General features: G+C 45.1%; 1 protein-coding gene across 1 annotated transcript in view; it reads left to right on the top strand.

The window, feature by feature from the left end:
- LOC120300052 (snake venom serine protease-like) overlaps positions 1-7,695 on the top strand; it is a 29,650-nt gene extending 21,955 nt beyond the window's left edge. The window contains exons 5-7 of the mRNA XM_039325550.1: positions 3,298-3,308; positions 6,493-6,632; positions 6,975-7,695. Coding sequence (XP_039181484.1) covers positions 3,298-3,308; positions 6,493-6,632; positions 6,975-7,148 — 325 coding nt within the window. The 3' untranslated portion in view covers positions 7,149-7,695. The remainder of the gene's footprint in view (positions 1-3,297; positions 3,309-6,492; positions 6,633-6,974) is intronic.
- The last annotated feature ends 10,243 nt before the right edge of the window (positions 7,696-17,938 follow it).

The raw sequence follows: 17,938 nt of genomic DNA, 5'->3' as shown, positions 1-17,938 counted from the left end.
AGGCTCCGTTCTTCTAACCAGAGCCTGGAGGCCTTAGAGGCAGGGGTAAGCTTGCCAATTGACTGGGGGGCTCCGCAAGCGACGACGAGGCTTGTCAGGCCTGGAGGGAGCCTTTTCTAGGTCCCTTGGCCTCAGCAGACCACTCCAGCAGCAGGAGAAAGTTTTTAGCACCGATCCGATTTTCGGAGCCTGGAGGCCTTACTAGGCCTCGGCCTGCCTCAGCCTCTCTCAGCTCACCTAATTCCAAGGCCTGGAGGCATTATCGGCCTCGGCCAGCCTCAGCGCCTCCCAGCTGACCATCCTAACACCCTCCGCTGCGCTAGGAACCCAGGCGATTCTTCGGAACGAGGGCTCACCGCAGTTCAGGCCTCCTCTGCGCTAGGAGCCCAGGCAATTCTCAGAAATGAGGGTTCATCGCAGTTTAGGCCTCAGGCCTCAAGGCCTCCTTTCTAACGGCCATTTTTGGTGCGCAGAGCTTGTGGCCGCCATTTTGAATTACCTCTCGGCCGCCATTTTGGAACTTACAGAGGCCCAGACTGCCTGCAGGATCATTCCAGAAGGCAGTTTTCTGACAAGTTGAGACAGAGGCCTCTAGATTGATCAACCTTATCACAGGACAAGAGTGATTGGATTGGGGAGGGCCAGCTCGTTCCGGAAGGACGCAGTGCCTACCAACCCCCCATGGCCCACCCCCCTCACCGGGCCGGATCATCTCTGCTGGGCTCCCTTAGTAAGCTATAATGCCGAGGGGGGGGTCATTTTGCTGAGGTTGAGCCCAAAGCAGATTCATCATGGCAGAAAAATCTACCATCGCCGGCCAAGAGGAATCATCCTACTGAGGCAAGTGGAAAGAATAACTCCAAACGAGCCAAGTCACGCAGGGAAACCACTAATCCACAGAGATTCCCCAGGTCAGACAGGCACAACGGGAAGGCCCATTTTTGAACCCCTTTCCTCACATTGTGCCTCAGCCCCAAGGGCCTGGTCTCCCCCCAGGGGAATTTCCCAACTAGAATCAGCCACAAGGGCGGCCCCAGGGACAGGCTTGACTAGCCAGGATACCCTTAATTTGGGCCCTCAGGCCACATTCACCCCCACTGCAGCAGGGCTTCGCCCTCCTGAGAGCCAGACTCTAAACCCGGACTACCTTCAGTCCATGATAGCCCAGGCTGTGGCTCAATTCATGGCTTCCAACGCCCAACAGCCACCCCCACAATCCATGTATCATTCCCAATCTCCAGATATCATGGATGAACCTTCATCAGATCTAGAATCAACAGGGGCTGAACAATCGGGCCTGATTATGTCAGAGGACGAAGGTATAACTTCATCTGACCCCACCCCTTCTGTCGGTCTCTTTGACCATTTACTTTAATTCCCTGCTAATCAGGGCCTGCACAACTGCAAACCTCTGTCAAGAGCAGGAGGCCCCACCTGCAACATCCAAGGGTCCCCATGCCATATATACCGAGCCCTCAGCCTCTCAGAATCATATCCCCTTTTTTCTCCATATGGTTCAAAAACATGGGAGAATTTAGGACCCCTCTCAAGTCCTGGTACCGTAGAGAAGACATTATTCAATGTTGCCCCTTCCCTGACCTCCCTATTGGAGATTCCTGAGACTGATGAACCATTGAACTCATTGTTTTCCAATGCTAACATCCTGGGGATATAGATGAGGCACTTAGGGCGGAGAATAAAATGATTGACTCCGCATTGCGTAGGTCCCATCTGGCATCAGCCTGGGCAACAAAGGTGGCAACATCCATGGCCTTCTTCGCCAGGGCTTCAGTCCTTGGGTTATGTGAGCTCCAGGACATGATTCCTCTGGACCAGCTCAGAGCTCACCAAAATCTGGGTAAGTTAGTGGCTACATCCTAGTTCCTAGCCGACGCTTCTCGGCACATGGCTAGATACACTGTCCGGACCATCGCTGCAGACATCTCAGCGCGAAGGCTCCCTTGGCCCAGGAATTGGCGAGCAGACACCAAGGCCAAGTGACATCTGGCCTCTAAACCTTACACAGGTAGACATCTCTTTGGTAAGGCACTAGAACCATACTTAACTGAAGGTAAGGACAAACATAAAACTCTGGTTAACTCATGTCACAGAACAATTACAGGAGACAGTCCTTTCGACCACCTCCATCCTGGGACTGGGCCCGGGCATCTCTCTATTCCTTTCAAGGATCGTTCAGCATACAGAAGCAGACCACAGATCCAGGCCAAGCGGCCCCTTCGAGGCGTGGGGGGCCATTCCTCTAAATGAGGCAAGTGATCTCACAGTCTCACCTCCCTTAGGAGGCCGGCTGGCCCTTTATTCCAGCACTTGGGCAGCCACCACTGCAGATGTGTGGTGTTAGACACCATCACCCAAGGTCTGAGACTAGAATTTGTTCTCAACCACCTGACAAATTCTGCTCTTGCCCTATTCCAACGAGCAGGTCCAGGGCTGATCTTATGTCAGAGGCCATAGCTCATTATTACAAATACAAGCAATTGAACCAGTACCACAAGACCATAAGGACGAAGGTTTTACTCAAACCTCTTCGTCATCCCTAAGACTTTGGGGGGCTGGAGGGCAATCTTAGACTTGAAAGGTCTAAACTTCACTTGAAGTATAAGAAGTTTAAGATGCAATCACTTCAATCAATCCTGGCCAGCATCAGGCAAGGTGACTCTCGTACCTCAATAGACCTAAATGCGGCATATTTGCACATTCCATTTATCTGACCACAACAAATTCCTCAGATTCAGCTATGCCCAATGCCACTACCAGTACAGAGCCCTACCATTTGGCCTCTCATCGGCACTGAGGGTATTCACAAAGGTACTGGCGGTGTTCGCAGCTCACCTTAGACAAGTTCCAATCAGAATTCAATGCTATTTAGATGACATACTAATTCAGTCATCATCATTCCAAAATGCTCAGTCAGACCTCGCCCTAGCCATCAAGGTTTTTCAGGAGCACGGTTTTCTGTTAATTTCTAGAAAAGTCATACTGTACCAACAACCCGGCTCCTCCATTTGGGCGCTGTTATAGACATGGACAATTGTACGGTCTACCTATCTCAGGACCAACAGAACTCTATTCAGACCCTTGTATGTCGGATCCGAAGGGACAGAGTAGGCACATTGGCCTCCCTATCACAGCTACTGGGGAAGACGGTCCTGCGTGCAAATTGTGCCATGGGCACACCTCCAGGCCAGAGAATTACAGTGGCCTTTCCTTCCATTTCAGAGACTTCACACCAGCACATCCCACCAGAAGGTCCGAGTTCCACGACCGGTGTTGAACTCCCTTCGATGGTGGGACTCCCCGGCGCTGTCACGGGGAGCAGAATTCAAAGAACCAGACAGGATTACCATTACCACAGACGCAAGCCTGCTTGGGTGGAGGGCACACCTCCACACGCACTGGGCTTAAGGTCGGTGGTCCAACAGGACCTAAAGAACAAGACAAACTGGCTGGAACTCAGAGTCATACATATGGCCTTAAAGAGATTCAGCGATATAGTACAGGGCCAACATGTCCTGATTTTAACCGACAGCATTACAGCCAAGGCCCATGTCAACAGACAAGGGGGGACAAGGTCCAGGCCTCTCATGCAGGAGGCCAAATTGCTGGGGTCCTGGGCAGAACTGAATCTTGCCTCCATCAGGGCGGAGCACATATCCAGAGTGACCAACCAGCAGGCGGACTCACTGAGCAGAGCAACCATGGACCATTCCGAATGGCAGCTGGATCTGAAGGTGTTCAGAGAGATCGTGGACAGGTTTGGTTCCCCAACCTTAGACCTTTTGCCTCCCCCACCAACTCACAACTTCCCAGATTCCTTTCCGGGTTCCCATCTCCATCAGCGGAGGGAACAGATGCGCTCCGCAGTCACTGGCCCAGGGAACTGCTCTATGCCTTCCCTCCTCTGCCGCTTCTTCCTGCCACGATCAGGAAGATCCTTCGCAAATGAGCAGAAGTCCTCCTGGTTGCGTCACATTGGCCGAGACGCTCTTGGTTCGCCGACCTAATGGAGCTCTCCGCATCCCCTCCAGGGAAGGTCCCAGCAAATCGCATTTCCCTCATTCAGGGGGAACTACGCCAACCAGTCCCTCAAAGGCTCCAGTTAACCGTCTGGCACTTGAGAGGCAGGACTTAGGCCGAGACTCATATTCGTTGAAAGTCATAGCTATGATTCAGCAATCCAGGCGACCCTCGACGAATACAATATACGATGCCACGTGGAGAGGCATGAAATTGGTGTTTGGTTCAAAATTGACCTTTTGGCGGTTTCAACGCCAGTTATCTTGGAGTTCCTGAGGGATGGTCTAGACAAGGGGCTTTCTACAAGCACCATCCGCAGGCAGGAACACTTGCCACAGTTATTTCCTGTGGTAATGAATCCTTAACACATCACCCTATGATACGCTCCTTCCTAAAGGGAGCTAACAATGCCAGCCCATCAACTGTACAAGGATACCCCTCATGGGATCTTCATCCGGTTTTATAGGCTCTAGTTTCACACCCTTTGAACATATTGACACTTGTTTATTCAAACAGTTATCAATGAAGGTGGCACTTCCTGTTGCTGTAACTTCAACCAGAAGGATCTCTGGACTGGCTGCTCTTCAGTGAGGAAGGACCTGTGTACTTTCCACAAGGACAGGGTAACCCTTAGTCTAGACCCCTCCTCCGTGACTAAGGTTAAGTCCTTGTATCATAGATCTCAGGAAATAGTTTTGCCAGACTTCTGTCCTAACACATCTAATGACATAGAGGTTCAGTGGAAAAAATCGGATGTGCCCAGGGCTTTATGTTGTTATATACAGAGAACTTCATCCTTCCACAGAACAGAGGCTCTATTTGTGTCCTATCACCCTTCATCACTAGGTTAGAGGGTTTCTACACCCACAATACACAGGTGGATTAGAGCTTGTATTTCTCTGGTATACCAGACTCAGTCACTGCGAGATCCCAGGCATATCATGGCCCATTCCACCTGGGCGCAGCTACTACAGCTGCCTGGTCTACTCAGGCCTCCGTAGAGGAAATTTGTAGAGCAGCAACATGGGCATCGCCCTCTTCCTTTGTCTGTCACTACAAGATGGATATATATGCATCTTCTACGGCTTCATTTGGCCGCAAGGTTCTAGAACACGCATTAACATCGGATGGGACCCAGGCCCAATCTAATTCCCCACCCTAGGGACACAGGGCTTTGGTATGTCTCCATCCAATCATGCTGGAGAAAGGGGCGTTGTCTTACCTGAACGCCTTTTCTCAGCATGATGATGGAGAATCCACTCCCTCCCATTAGGTCAGTTGACCTGGTTCCCATATTATTCAGACGCGTCGGACTAAAGTCTGAGTATCGCCTTAGCCTAAAACTGGGGTGCAGTTGGCACAGAGGGGGTGGTACTAAATTTCAGACTTAGTCTAATTGGAGCAGATAGATTAAGACAACCCATCCGTGGATTCTCCATCATCATGCTGAGAAAAGGCGTTCAGGTAAGACAACACCCCTTTTTCTACCTAGGTTTCTACCAAATAGGTGTGGCTAGAGCAGAAAAGTCACACAGCCTTGGTCAAGAGCTGGGAAATAATTAAGGACTCACACAAATAATTTTCAACTAACCACTGAAGCACCACAGTTTTTTTGAAATACATGGAGACCTAGTGAATTTAAAGTAACAGCAAAACATTACTGCTTGCAATGTAAATTTATTCTTTCTCATATGCACACATGAACTCATCCATGTTTAGACACATTCTTCTCAATTAGGCTGCCAGGGAGAGAAACTCCTAAGTTGTGGATCCAAAGATGACTCAAGGAGTGGGTGAGTTTTAGGACCCCTTTTTATCCTCAAAGGTTCTTGATTTGTTGATTAGCTAGGATTGGGGTTTATTTCATATTCTCAGGCTCAACTTTGTCTGATTCAGATGACATTTTCCCTGTTTCCTTGGACTTATTTCCACCTCATCTGTCCTCCCTAAGGGATCTTTTGGACAAGATTCCTGGCTTTTTGTTCTTGTACACAATACAAACCTATGCGTCTCCTTCATCTTCAGATATGGAAGTTTCAGTATGCTGGCTGAGGAATTTTGGGAGTGTGAGTTCACAAGTCTTAAAGTGGCCAAGTTTGGAGACTGCCATTCTAGGTCATCTCCAGGGGATGCAAAATCAGTTCTATGACTTTTGAACTAGTAAAATCCCCACTTTTCCAACAAGGCAATCTTTGCATAGAGTGCTGGAGAAATTTGAGAAACCTTCAAAGGACCATCAGCTGATTTAAGACCTATTAATATCTTGACAAAAAACATTTAACTAAATCTCTTTTTTCCCAGGAGTCCCTTTGAATGGCTTTGAAAGAGAATACTTCCTATTCCCAGGCAATGAGATCAGCTCCACTGGTTGGAGACAATGGAAATTATAGCTCTATGCAATTAGGTGGTAAATTGTGAAAGGTAGAATTTTGCCTATTTTTTATTTTTTTTCAGAGACTTATCCCAATGTCCCTCATTGTGCTAACATTAACCTACTCGATTATACGATGTGTCGAGCAGCTTACCCAGAGTTGCCGGTGAAAGGCAGAACATTGTGTGCAGGTGTCCTGGAAGGAGGCAAAGATACATGTGTGGTAAGATGATCCATTTTAAGACAGACTCCTAAAGAAATGATGCCAATTTTCAAAGCTATGACAGAGATCTAGCCTTGAAGGCATCTTGTAGAATCATACAAAGTTATGGATTTTTCTAACTCAAGTGCCTTCTAGGTGTCTAGATTTCCAGACTTCCCAATATTGGTGATTCTGGTGGGGGAAACTCAAGGAGTTAAATTCTTCTACAAGGATCCTGGATTGGGGAACATCGAAGTGAAACACTGGGGGCTATATGTGAATGGACAGTGGGAAGGAATTGTTTGCTCCACTTCCTATTCATAGATACGGTAGTAATGTTTCATGTTTGATTTTTCTCAACAGGGTGACTTTGGGGAACCCCTCATCTGTAATGGGCAATTCCAGGGCATTGTATCTTGGAGGAGTGATGTTTGCGGTTACATACTTGAGCCTGCCCTCTACACCAAGGTCTTCAATCATCTTGACTGGATCCAGAGCATTATTGCAGGAAATACAGCTGCAAATTGCCCCCTGTGAAAACTTTTGAAAAAGTTAAGAGGAGAAAATGTAATGTATTAGTACATCTCTTCTATATCCCTAGCTATATCGAACTATATTGGAATATATTCTCAGGCAGTAAGCTTTTTTTAGACTCAAATAGGACTGCCTTTGGAGCAATAAATGCTCAAAATAGTGTTGCAGGGATCATGTCCCATTTAATTTCAGTATCAAACAATCTCAGTTAAATGGAGGCCTGTTTTAGGGTGAGGTGCAAACTTTTCTGACTCTAAAATGGACCATTCCAAATATTTTAACCTCTGAATATCTTTCAATTTCTGTCTACTTCTGGGACAGTGGGGTCCTTGATGCTCTCTGAGCTTCTCTTCTTGCAGACATTTCATTACCCCAGCTAGATAACATCATCAGTGCTGGAATATTCTCTTCTATTGGTACTTCTGTGGCATTTACAATAAATTCATATGGAGTCATGCAGTCACCCCACAAATGGCAAATTAATCTTTTTATGGAGGATCAAAATATATAAGTGAAACAAATATAAAACCTGAAATTTAAAACTCAAATCTGAATAAATCTAAAATGGTTGAATGGTTAAGACTCTCATTCTAAAGATTTTGAAAATTGAAAAACAAATGGATGCTGACATCTAGTGGTGGATGAAGACTATGAGAGCTATGACTTTAATATAAGACTTGGCAAAGCCTAGGAAAAGCTAATCTGTGTTTGTGACCTTCAAAGCTGTGAGAAAAAAGAGAGACAATAATCTGGGCTCTAAACAAAGAGAATTATAAATCTGAGGAGAAAATAAATCTTTTTTGAACTGTTTGGATTACAAATATCTGTTTAATTGGGACTCTAAAGCTGTTTGCAGAGTAAAGAAAAGAAGAGAAAAACTCAAATTCTTGGCCATCATGGATCAGAGACATGTAGAAATAACATATCAAAAAAACATAAATGCTCCATAGGTGGAGATATATAGTATCCTGCAACTAATTCAAACAACAATGATTTTAAACAACAAAGAAATTCAAAATAACTTTGAAAATATAAATCAATCTATTTCCAAGTTAACTCTACAACAAAAAAATTCCCAGAAAAAACAACAACAGAGAAGGAGCAGATAAAACAGATAAATGGATACCAAATTGAAAATAGAGACTTAAAAATGGAACTTAACAAAACAAGGAAACATGATTTAATCCTAGTGGGAAAAATGTCACAATAATTGGGAAAATGATGATGGGACGTACCAGAGAGAATACTTAAAAAAGAAACATTTGTTTGAATATGGTTAAAGAAATAGAAAAGATTTGGAATATGTATGTCACTCTAAGAGGGATGAATCCCCTAAATAATATAGTGTGCTTTCCCCCCTTTTTATTTTATTTGTTGATATGAGTAATATGAAATATTTGAAATGGCTTAGAGAAAGGAAATGTTTTAGATATTTAAATGAGACTGAATTTAAGAAAATTATGATGGATAAAAATGTTTTGAAAAAGAGTTAAAGGACTAAATAACTAGATGTATTAAATGTAATATTTAAAGATTAAACATAGTTTTAATTATGGTTAAAAAGAATAAGAAAACTTGGAAACAAATATATATTAGCTTAGGAGGGATATATATATTAAGTACTATGTTATTTTTTATGCTTCTTTACTCTTGCTCTCCTATATTTTTTTTTCATTATTTTATCTATTCCTTAAGAAATGTAAAAGTGTGAGATGATGTAATTAATTTTTGAGAAAATCTTAACCAGTAAGAATACTTAGAATGTTGTGGGAGAAACAAATTTAAATAAGGACTGTAATAGGATCTATGATAAGGCAACCGGAATGATTGGATAGAAAAGAAATATTATATTGATGTGATTATTCTTTTTAGGAATATTGGGGAAATATATTTAATTGTTATCTATGAAAACAATAAGAATTGTATTAGCTTAATGTTTTCAAAAGAGGATATTTTGGGGAAAAGAGGAAATCAATTAAAACTATTAAGTGGATTATGGATTATAGAAATCAATTGTTAGTAATTGTTTTACAAATGTAAACCCAGAAAACACACTGTTGACCAATTATTAAGTGACTTATGTTTTAAAAAAATCAATAAATTACAAAAAAAAAGAAAAGAAAAAGGTCTGACTTGGTGGAAAGGATACTACTAGAGTGGGAAATTGGAAAAAAAAATTCTGAAGGACGGCAATGAAGCTCACAATTGCTTAGGTTCATATAGGTCAGGAAGCCATCACCAAACCAACCTGCTCGATCGCCTAAATGTGTAAAGCCAACTGACGTTTGTTCCTACCATTGATGGATTGCTAGCAGAGATCAGATCATTACATAACCTAAAGTGAGCTAGGTTTGATTTTGCTATTATTGAGAACTCGGCTTCCATCTTAGGTAGTCCTCTCTTGGCAGTCCTTTAACAGGACTCATTCTTGGATAAGTCTACCTTGGCCTTTCCTTTCATCTACAAACCAAATACATTGTTCTTAACCTGTTTAATTCAATAGTATGTAACGTAGGGATAATCATCTTGGATAGATTTTTGACCCAATGAGGACAGGCGCAGTAAGGGCTATTAATCATGAACTCTTCCAAGCTGGGGGAAGTATGGTCCAACTATCAGGTGCAGAGGATGCCCTCATTTCTTGCTTGTGAATACCCCAGCAGTATCTAGTGGGCACCGCAAGAAACAAAATGTTGGACCGAGATACATTTGGGTCAATCTAGCAGAGCTATTTATGCACTGTTATCTAAAGCAGGGGTGAGAAGCCATCAAATAGAAAAGAAGTGTATCTTTATCTTTTATTAACATTTCATGTAAATAAAATTAAATCAAACTGAGTGTCTGGCCCAGCTCCAAGAAAGTGCATCCCAGTGGGCCATTCAAAAACTAAGCAAATCTGTTGAGACAGAAAAAAAAGTTAAGCTCCTGGATCTTTGCGTTGTGCTAACCCAGCCAATGATGCTTACGGCCCAAGACTACACTTGTTTTGTTTCCTGTGTTGGTAAGGCATTGAAACGAGGCAGGAGTAACAACAGATGCTTCTTTATTTCAGTTTTAACAGAACAACACAAAATGGCGCTGATCCCTTTTATACCTTTTGCAGGGAACAGCGTCAGCCAATAAATGCAACATATTTTCCCAGTCCGCGCAAGCGCAATAGGCTGGAGACACCCTGTCTGGCCCGGGCAGGCCCGGATCTCTCTGCAGCATCCTGCACCTGCCCTGTCAATCACAGGAGCAGGACATAACACCCCTCCCCTCTTGGTTCAAAAAATAGATACTACTATTTGAACCACTACAAGTCTCTCTCCACAACATACTTAATACTTTATAATATCACAGTACTCTTTTGCACGTGTTCTTATTTCTAGGGAACACTAGGTCTGCTTGCTTACTGACATGAACCTTACATAATCTTGTAAGAACTTTGGACGGCCTCTGGCCCGCTCCGATCGTCTCGGAGCTGCTACAACCACCCGGTCTGCAAGCTCGCCTGCCAGGCTCAGCAGAGTGGGACTTTGAGGCCCGTTTGATGCGGGTGAACCCGGATCTTGCTGGCTGGCCTGGTCTGGTAAGCCCAACCCTTTGTCTATTTGACTTCGGCTGGCTCTATCCGGTAAGCCCAACTCAAGAGTTCCTTGGTGGGATGGAATTCCCCAGATCAGCAAGAGATCCTGATTGGGAACACTGTCCCATAGGCACAAGGCCTGAGGTAGGTGTGGCATGGGAAGCTGCTTGCATGCAATGTCCCATGGACCCAATCACATTACACAAAGCTCAAGAGAGAGAGGTGGGTCTGCCAATTAGAACATTACTTGTTTTCTAGCCAATAATCAGTCTTTTTTTGATATTTCATGGTGTGGCTGCTGCTAAAAATACCAGCGCTGGTTTCCTGGATGGGTCTGCCCAGTCTCACAGCAAGTCTCCTAGGGGACTTCCCATAGGATCAAGCCAAAGCATGCCTGAAACAGCCCAGCCAAATATGCACAGCCATGTGGAGTTTGCAATGTGGAAGTTTTGCTAGCAATGGCAACTCTATACCCACAGCAGGCAAATTGACAAGGGGAAAGTGATAAGCATTAGGCAGGAGCCCAGCATTACTTAACCAGCTCTACATTGAGATGCTTCTCCAACTGAAAGTTTCTGGAACAGCATTCAAATGATGCTCAAGAGATTTCAACTATGATCTAGGTCAAGTCTCCTAAAAAAAAAAAGCATGCTGAGGAGATCAACCTCTCCAAAACCCAAGACAGTGCTCTGGAAGAAAAAAAATAAAGCAAAATGCTGTAATTCTCTACTACTGACTACTAGTGGATGGGTAAGGAAAATTGGATTCACCTAAGCCAGCAATTCTCAACCTGTGGGTTACAACCCTTTTGGAGGTTGAATGACCCTTTTACAGGTGTCGCCTAAGACCATTGGAAAACACATATTTCCAATGGTCTTAGGAACCTAGACACTGCTCCGTATCCATCTCCGCATGACCTCCTCTGCCATTTGCAAAGACAGAGACAGACAGAGAGGCACTTTCACTTCCCTTCTTTCTCTGTCTCATGTGCACTTACCTCCTGCAGGGCTCCTGATTGGCCCTGCACCTGGGTGCCCCACCCCCTGGGAGAAGCACAGCCACAAGGCCAGGGCCTTGTGGCTGTGGAGCCGCCTGGGAAAGCCCCGGGATCCCTGCTGGGAGCAGCCCACTGGAGGCTCCGCTGAGTGGGCCAGCCCTTCCACAAGCCGCGACCCAAGGGAGACCAGCCCCTGCGATCCCCAGCCAGCCTGACCATTGGACCTGCTGGCAGGAAGGCATGCTGGAGTCCAGGCTGCTGGGAAGGAAGAAGGAGATTCAGCAAAAGTAGGAGAGGAGAGCCGCCTCCTGGGGCCCAGCACTGGCGGTGGCTTCATTGCCCTCCTCTTCCTTCTCCCCTTCTTCCTCCTGCTGCCCCCAAGGTGGCTCGGGTGGGTGCTGGGGCAAAAGGGGTGCCTGGAGGGGAGCAGCTGGGCTGGCAGAGGGGCTGGCAGTGGCCACGCGGCACCAGCCCCTACCGTGGCGCCATCGGATGGGTGGAGGGCGAGGCCAGGCAGCACATAGTCCCAGCTGGGGCTGTGGCAGTGGTTTTCTTGCCCTTCTCCTCTCTTTCTTCCTCCTGCTGCCCCCAAGGCGGCTTGGGCGGGCGCTGGGGCAAGAGGGCTGCCTGGGGGGGAGCAGCTGCGCTGGTGTAGGAACTGGTGGGCCAGGCGGCACCAGCCCCCACTGCAGCTCCATCGGATGGGCAGAGGGTGAGGCCGGCAGTGCGGAGTCCTGGTTAGGGCGGCGGCCAGGCCGGGGGCAGCAGGGACCCCGGATGATGCAGCAGTGACCATTGCTGTTGCCACCAGAGCCACTGCCTCCTGTCCTGCTCCCCCTCCCCACCCATTCGGCTGAGGATGCGGTGGAGGCCGGGCTAGGGGCGGCGGGGACCTCCAACGATGCTGCCGTAAGAGAGAGAGAGAAATAGAGAGAGAGAGAAGAAAAGAGAGAGGAAAGAGAGAAAGAGAAAGAGAAAGAGAGAGGAAAGAGAGAGAAAGAGAAAGAGAGAAAGAGGAAACAGAGAAAGGGAGAGAGAGAGTGAGGAAAGAGAAAGAGGAGAGAGAGGAAAAGTGGAAAGAGAGCGAGAGAGAGAAAGAGAAAGAGAGGAAAGAGAGAAATGGGGAGAGGAAAGAGAAAAAGAGGAAAGAGGGAAAGAGAGAGGAAATAGGGAGAGAGAGAAGAGAGAGGAGAAAGAGAGAAAGAGAAGAGAGAGAGGAAAGAGAAAGAGAAAGAGAGAAGAAAGAAAGAGGAAAGAGAAAGAGAGAGGAAAGAGAAAGAGAAAGAGGAAAGAGAGAGAAGAAAGAGAAAGAGAGGAAAGAAAGAGAGAGGAAAGAGAGAAAGAGAGAAAGAGAGCGAGAAAGAAGGAGAGGAATGGTGCTTCTCCAACCAGACTGGGTGGAGCGGCCTTCCTGCCCCCCCTCCCTGGCCAGCTGGATGGGGGGGTTGGGGATCACAACAACATGAGGAATTGTATTAAAGGGTCGCGGCATTAGGAAGGTTGAGAACCACTGACCTAAGCATATTTTGGAGAGTTGAATAGAGATGTTATCCACAGAAGAGGCTATGCAAAAGCTGGCTCAGATACATCAGTTAAGTGGGGTATGATTATTTTTTGGGGGATGGGGGCAGGGCCTCTCTTCTGAACTGCTTCAAAGGACTCACAAGTACATAATTCCTTTGATCACCATTTCTCAATAAGAGTTATCCCTTTAGAACTGTAACTCTTCCATTCAGTGATGCTTCTCAATTAAGAGAGGGTCAAGAAATATTTTGAATACAATCTTTCTTATCCATAATGCAGAGACATAAACGTTCACATGCATCAATTATACTAATTAAGGTAGTTCTGCCAGCAGCCCCGTGTTTGATTTTGATTGGGGAACCTACAGTCACATGGAGCTGTTTTGTAGTTCTCTATCTTGCTTCTTATGGATTCAGACATTTTCTGAAAATAGATATAAAATCAGGAAATTGATATATCCTGGTGCTTCAAAATGTCAACTATTAGAAGACATTTCCTTAGGAAAAAGATCAGGTTTCCCCATGGCAATTTTATTCCCCAAAGAATTTAATACAGGATTGCCCTAGATATCTTATTCTAAGTAGAACCTGCTCACAAATCATTGTCTACTCCCTAATGTATGCCTTCTCACTCTCTTGTAATCCCTTCCTCTATAATGAATGTAAATACCAACATTAATTCGTATGGGGAAAGGGGCTGTAAGAGCTGCCCTTTTACTTGGCTTCCTTGTGCATCAGGTTTTGGAAACCTTTCCCATCCTTTGTCCTCACCCAGATGTTTGGGATGGTATTCTTTGGACACTACAAAGCAGGGATCTTGAAACTTGGCCCTTTTATGACTTGTGGACTTCAACTCCCAGAATTCCTCAGCCAGGTACATTTGTGGTCATGTGATTGGACTTAGTAACAGTTTTGTTTAACAACTGAGTTGCCTGTCAAGGACTCCTGGTACAATCTGATTCTCCTAGCTGCAATCAGTGAAGCAAATTAAATCTTCTGCTCACATCAGCTATAGAAATATGTCTGGAACTTCTTTCTGCTAAATAGAAAAAAGCCTTGATATCCTTACCAGTGACCAACAGCTATTTTAATCTAATACATTAATATGCCTCTCCATTTTAAAAAACCTTCTGATAACAATCTAGATGCAGTGGGAAAGAAACTTGCATCTACCAAAGTGATAGTTTCTAAGCAGCTCCTAAAATATTTCAATTGAATAATGGGAAGAAAGCAAAAGTTTTCATTAAATTGCTAGTTTTGTCCCTTTAATTGAGACGTCATGACACTTTAAATAACAGAAGAGCACCTTTCCTAAAATGATTACCTGGGGGAGGAATGAAAGGTACAAAGGTATCTTGCCTGCAGACAGGAAAACAATAACAAAAATGACATGCCACATGTGATACAGTGTGCCCCTTACTGTAGTATTAAGTACTGAAGATTTATACACATTAGCTGGGTTGAACAGCAGCCTATGCTCAGATACAAAACAGATGTTGTGTTCTCACAAAAAAACAATTGTATGAGGGCTTCACTTGTGACTGACATGATAAAACAGTGGCTTCCCACCATTCACCAAACCATAGTTACTGCCCCATTCCATTTCAAGGCTACTCCAGCTTTTGTGAGAATTCCACTATTAGAAATTCAAGTTGTTTTAGCAAAATCAAGGCAAAAGCAAGGGGGGGGGAAGGACCCTGATGCCCAAATCTGATGTACCCCAACCTTCTTGCCAATGTTCCTAATCTTCATGTAAGTGCTAATCTATGATGAAAAGACAAGACAAGCAATTTGGGCCAAGACTGTCACACAATCCCCCAACTAATGATGATGGTGGTTTATTAAACTTGTGTAATAGTGTCATTTGTCTGCAAGGTTACCTTTTGTATTAAGTCAGCTTGGGTGCACATTCTTTCCAAACAGTTTTCTTTTGCTACCGGAAGCCCTCGACTTGCAGCAGTTCATTTAGTGAATGTTTAAAGTTACAACAGCATTTCTCACACTTATGACTGGTGCAGCTTCTCCACAGTCATGCAATTTACGTGCCAATGCTTCACAACTGGTTCCTATTTATGCCGGCTGCAGTGTCCCGGGGTCACATGATCATCTTTCATGACCTTTTGATAAGCCAAGTCAATGGGGGAATCCAGATTCACTTAACAACGGTGTTACCAACTTAACTAATTTTACTAAATTAGTGATTAGTGCAGTGATCCGCTAACAAATGTGGCAAGAAAAGTCATAACATGGGGCAAAATTAACAAATTTCTCACTTGTGCAACATACATTTTGGGCTCAACTGTGGACATTAAGTCGAGGACTACCTGTACTACAGAGAAGACTGTCTTTGGGTGAGGCCACAAAGGGCTTGGTCTGAATGGAAAGAACTTCTTCTGCCCAGGACAAATTGAGGGGGGCAGATTTCACCCAAACCGACCTCCTCCACCCCCTCCTTCCCTCCTGGAGCCCCCTTTTTTGTATTAGTTGGGGGGGTGGGGGTGCCAAGAAGAAAAAGGGAAGCCGGCCAAGAAGAAAAAGGGAAGGCAACCAGGGAAAGTAGGACTGTCTGCATGAGCCCCTTCCTCCACGGATGTCCGGGGAAGGAAAGGCAGGTTCCCCATCAACAGAACCAGAACTGTGGCTGTTTGGGGTCCAAACCTCCCAAAGGACCCCAGCCTCCTCCTCTTGCTGCCACCATATCCATGGGACTCCAACCTTCTTCACCCCTGGAGATGGGAAGGCCTGGAAAAATGGGGGGGAGACGGTTTCCCCCCATTTTTAAAATATGGTTTTTGGAAAAAAAAAGGGGGGGAGAACTGTTTTTTCCTCATTTTTCCAGGGTATTTCCCTCCCAACTCTACACATCCCCAAAACTGACATGCTAATGGCCAGGAGGATGCAGCCTGGACAGGCACGTTTCCACGTGCGGGTGGAGGCAACCTGAGCACTGGACCTTCCTGTGCTCTTCCTAAGGGTTGGCATCACCAGGGAACCCCCTCTGAGGATGGAAGCAAGGCCTGCAGCAGCTGGGCTCCTCTCCCTGGCCAGCTGCGAGCTCCCGGCTTCTCACCACAACGAGGCCAATGAAGCAGTGGCTTCCTCAAAGTGACTTTCACCTGTAGAACAGGCCAAGACGCCGGAATCAGCGATGGGGAGGCTAGAGTAGCAACTGAAGAACGGGCGCAAGGACGCTCTAGCTCTGCCCCTCATTTTCTTGTTGGGATCCAACCCCAAAAGTGCAGCTGCTTCTAGAGTGGAGGTGGGAAAATATGGCTCCTCTTATGACTTTTAGACTTCAACTCCCAGAATTCCTGAGCCAGTCCGGTACCATAGCTGGATACTCTCCCCCCAGTTGTTGAAGTCCAGGCATCTGGAGAGGATGAAATTTAAATGTTAAGGCCAATTTTAAAGAAGTCAAATACAAAAAAATTACAGTTGTGGAGAGCATCCATCCAGTGCTGTGCATAGCCAGCTTTCCTGACCTCATTTTCCAAAACTAGATCCTAGAATGGAAAATGTGGAGTGTTTTCAAACCAGTCTTGCAACCCTGAAAATTGTTGGACTTAAGTTAGTATCAGTTCCCCCACTATTCATAATACAGAAACAGTCATAACAAATGGGCCAACTGAGTGTGTGGTTGCCTTTATATGGTCTAACTCCCTGGCTTTTTTAGGTTTAAAAATATTTCCAGTTAAAAGAAAAAAAATGTGTTTTCCTTCCATCCCAAAGCTGAAGTGAATTCTGTACCAACATCTCACATAGACTGCATTAATCACATATTAGGTTTTTTGTGCTTTCCGGAAGGATCTTTTTTTATTGAGATACATATCCAGTCTTTTTATCAGTGTTCTTTCATGCTTCAGGCTCAGTGGTGGGATTCAGCCAGTTCGCACCACTTCGGCAGAACTGGTAGCTAATTTTTGTTGCCCAGGCCCAGAATGGACTTCCGGAAGCGGTATCCACACAGAGAACCAGTTTTTCACATATTTGAATCCAACCACTGAGCCAAATGCTTTGGAACGGACCCTATTGTATTGTGTTAAAACTAAAAATATAATTCGTTAAAGCCAGTATTCTTTCGTGCTTCAGGGTCAGTGGTGAGATTCAGCTGGTTCATACTACTTCGGCAGAACTGGAAGCTAATTCTTTGTGGAAGTGGCATCCACACAAAGAACTGGTTTTTCACATATTTGAATCCCACCACTGTTCAGGTTGCATGATATAGAGCCAAGTTACATAAGGATGTGAAGGATTCTGGAACAAAGGGAAATTGTGTAGTCTAACTGTTGCATTCTTGCTTTTTTTAATTAGCTTTTGCACCAGAGAAATTTCATGGAAGCTTGGGAAACGTGTACATGGATGGGATACACTGAAGGAGGGAATAAGGGAGTGTACAGGACTGATTGATGTCTTTCTTGTGATGGAATGGCTCTGTTGTGTGATGTTCATTGGCTAACAAAGTTTACAAAGCAATTCTACCAACTTTCTAAGACGTGGCACTTCTGGATGTGACTCTGCCAGCCTTCCAGATTGTTGGCCACCCAGCTGCTTAATTTGATCAAATAAAGTGCTGCTTAATCAAGAAGTCTCCTCTTGAATTATCTAATTAGATTAATATGGTATCTCAAGTTTAAGGGACTGGGACCTTACAGAACCATGCATGTATTTCATTTGTATGGTACCATCACAGCACTCATGCCTCTGA

Source organism: Crotalus tigris, unplaced genomic scaffold, assembly GCF_016545835.1.
Source record: "Crotalus tigris isolate CLP2741 ecotype Arizona unplaced genomic scaffold, ASM1654583v1 scf7180000024338.4412243, whole genome shotgun sequence".
NCBI lineage: Eukaryota > Metazoa > Chordata > Lepidosauria > Squamata > Viperidae > Crotalus > Crotalus tigris.
The sequence above is the reverse complement of the archived record's forward strand: the minus strand, read 5'-3'. Positions and strand labels throughout refer to the sequence as shown.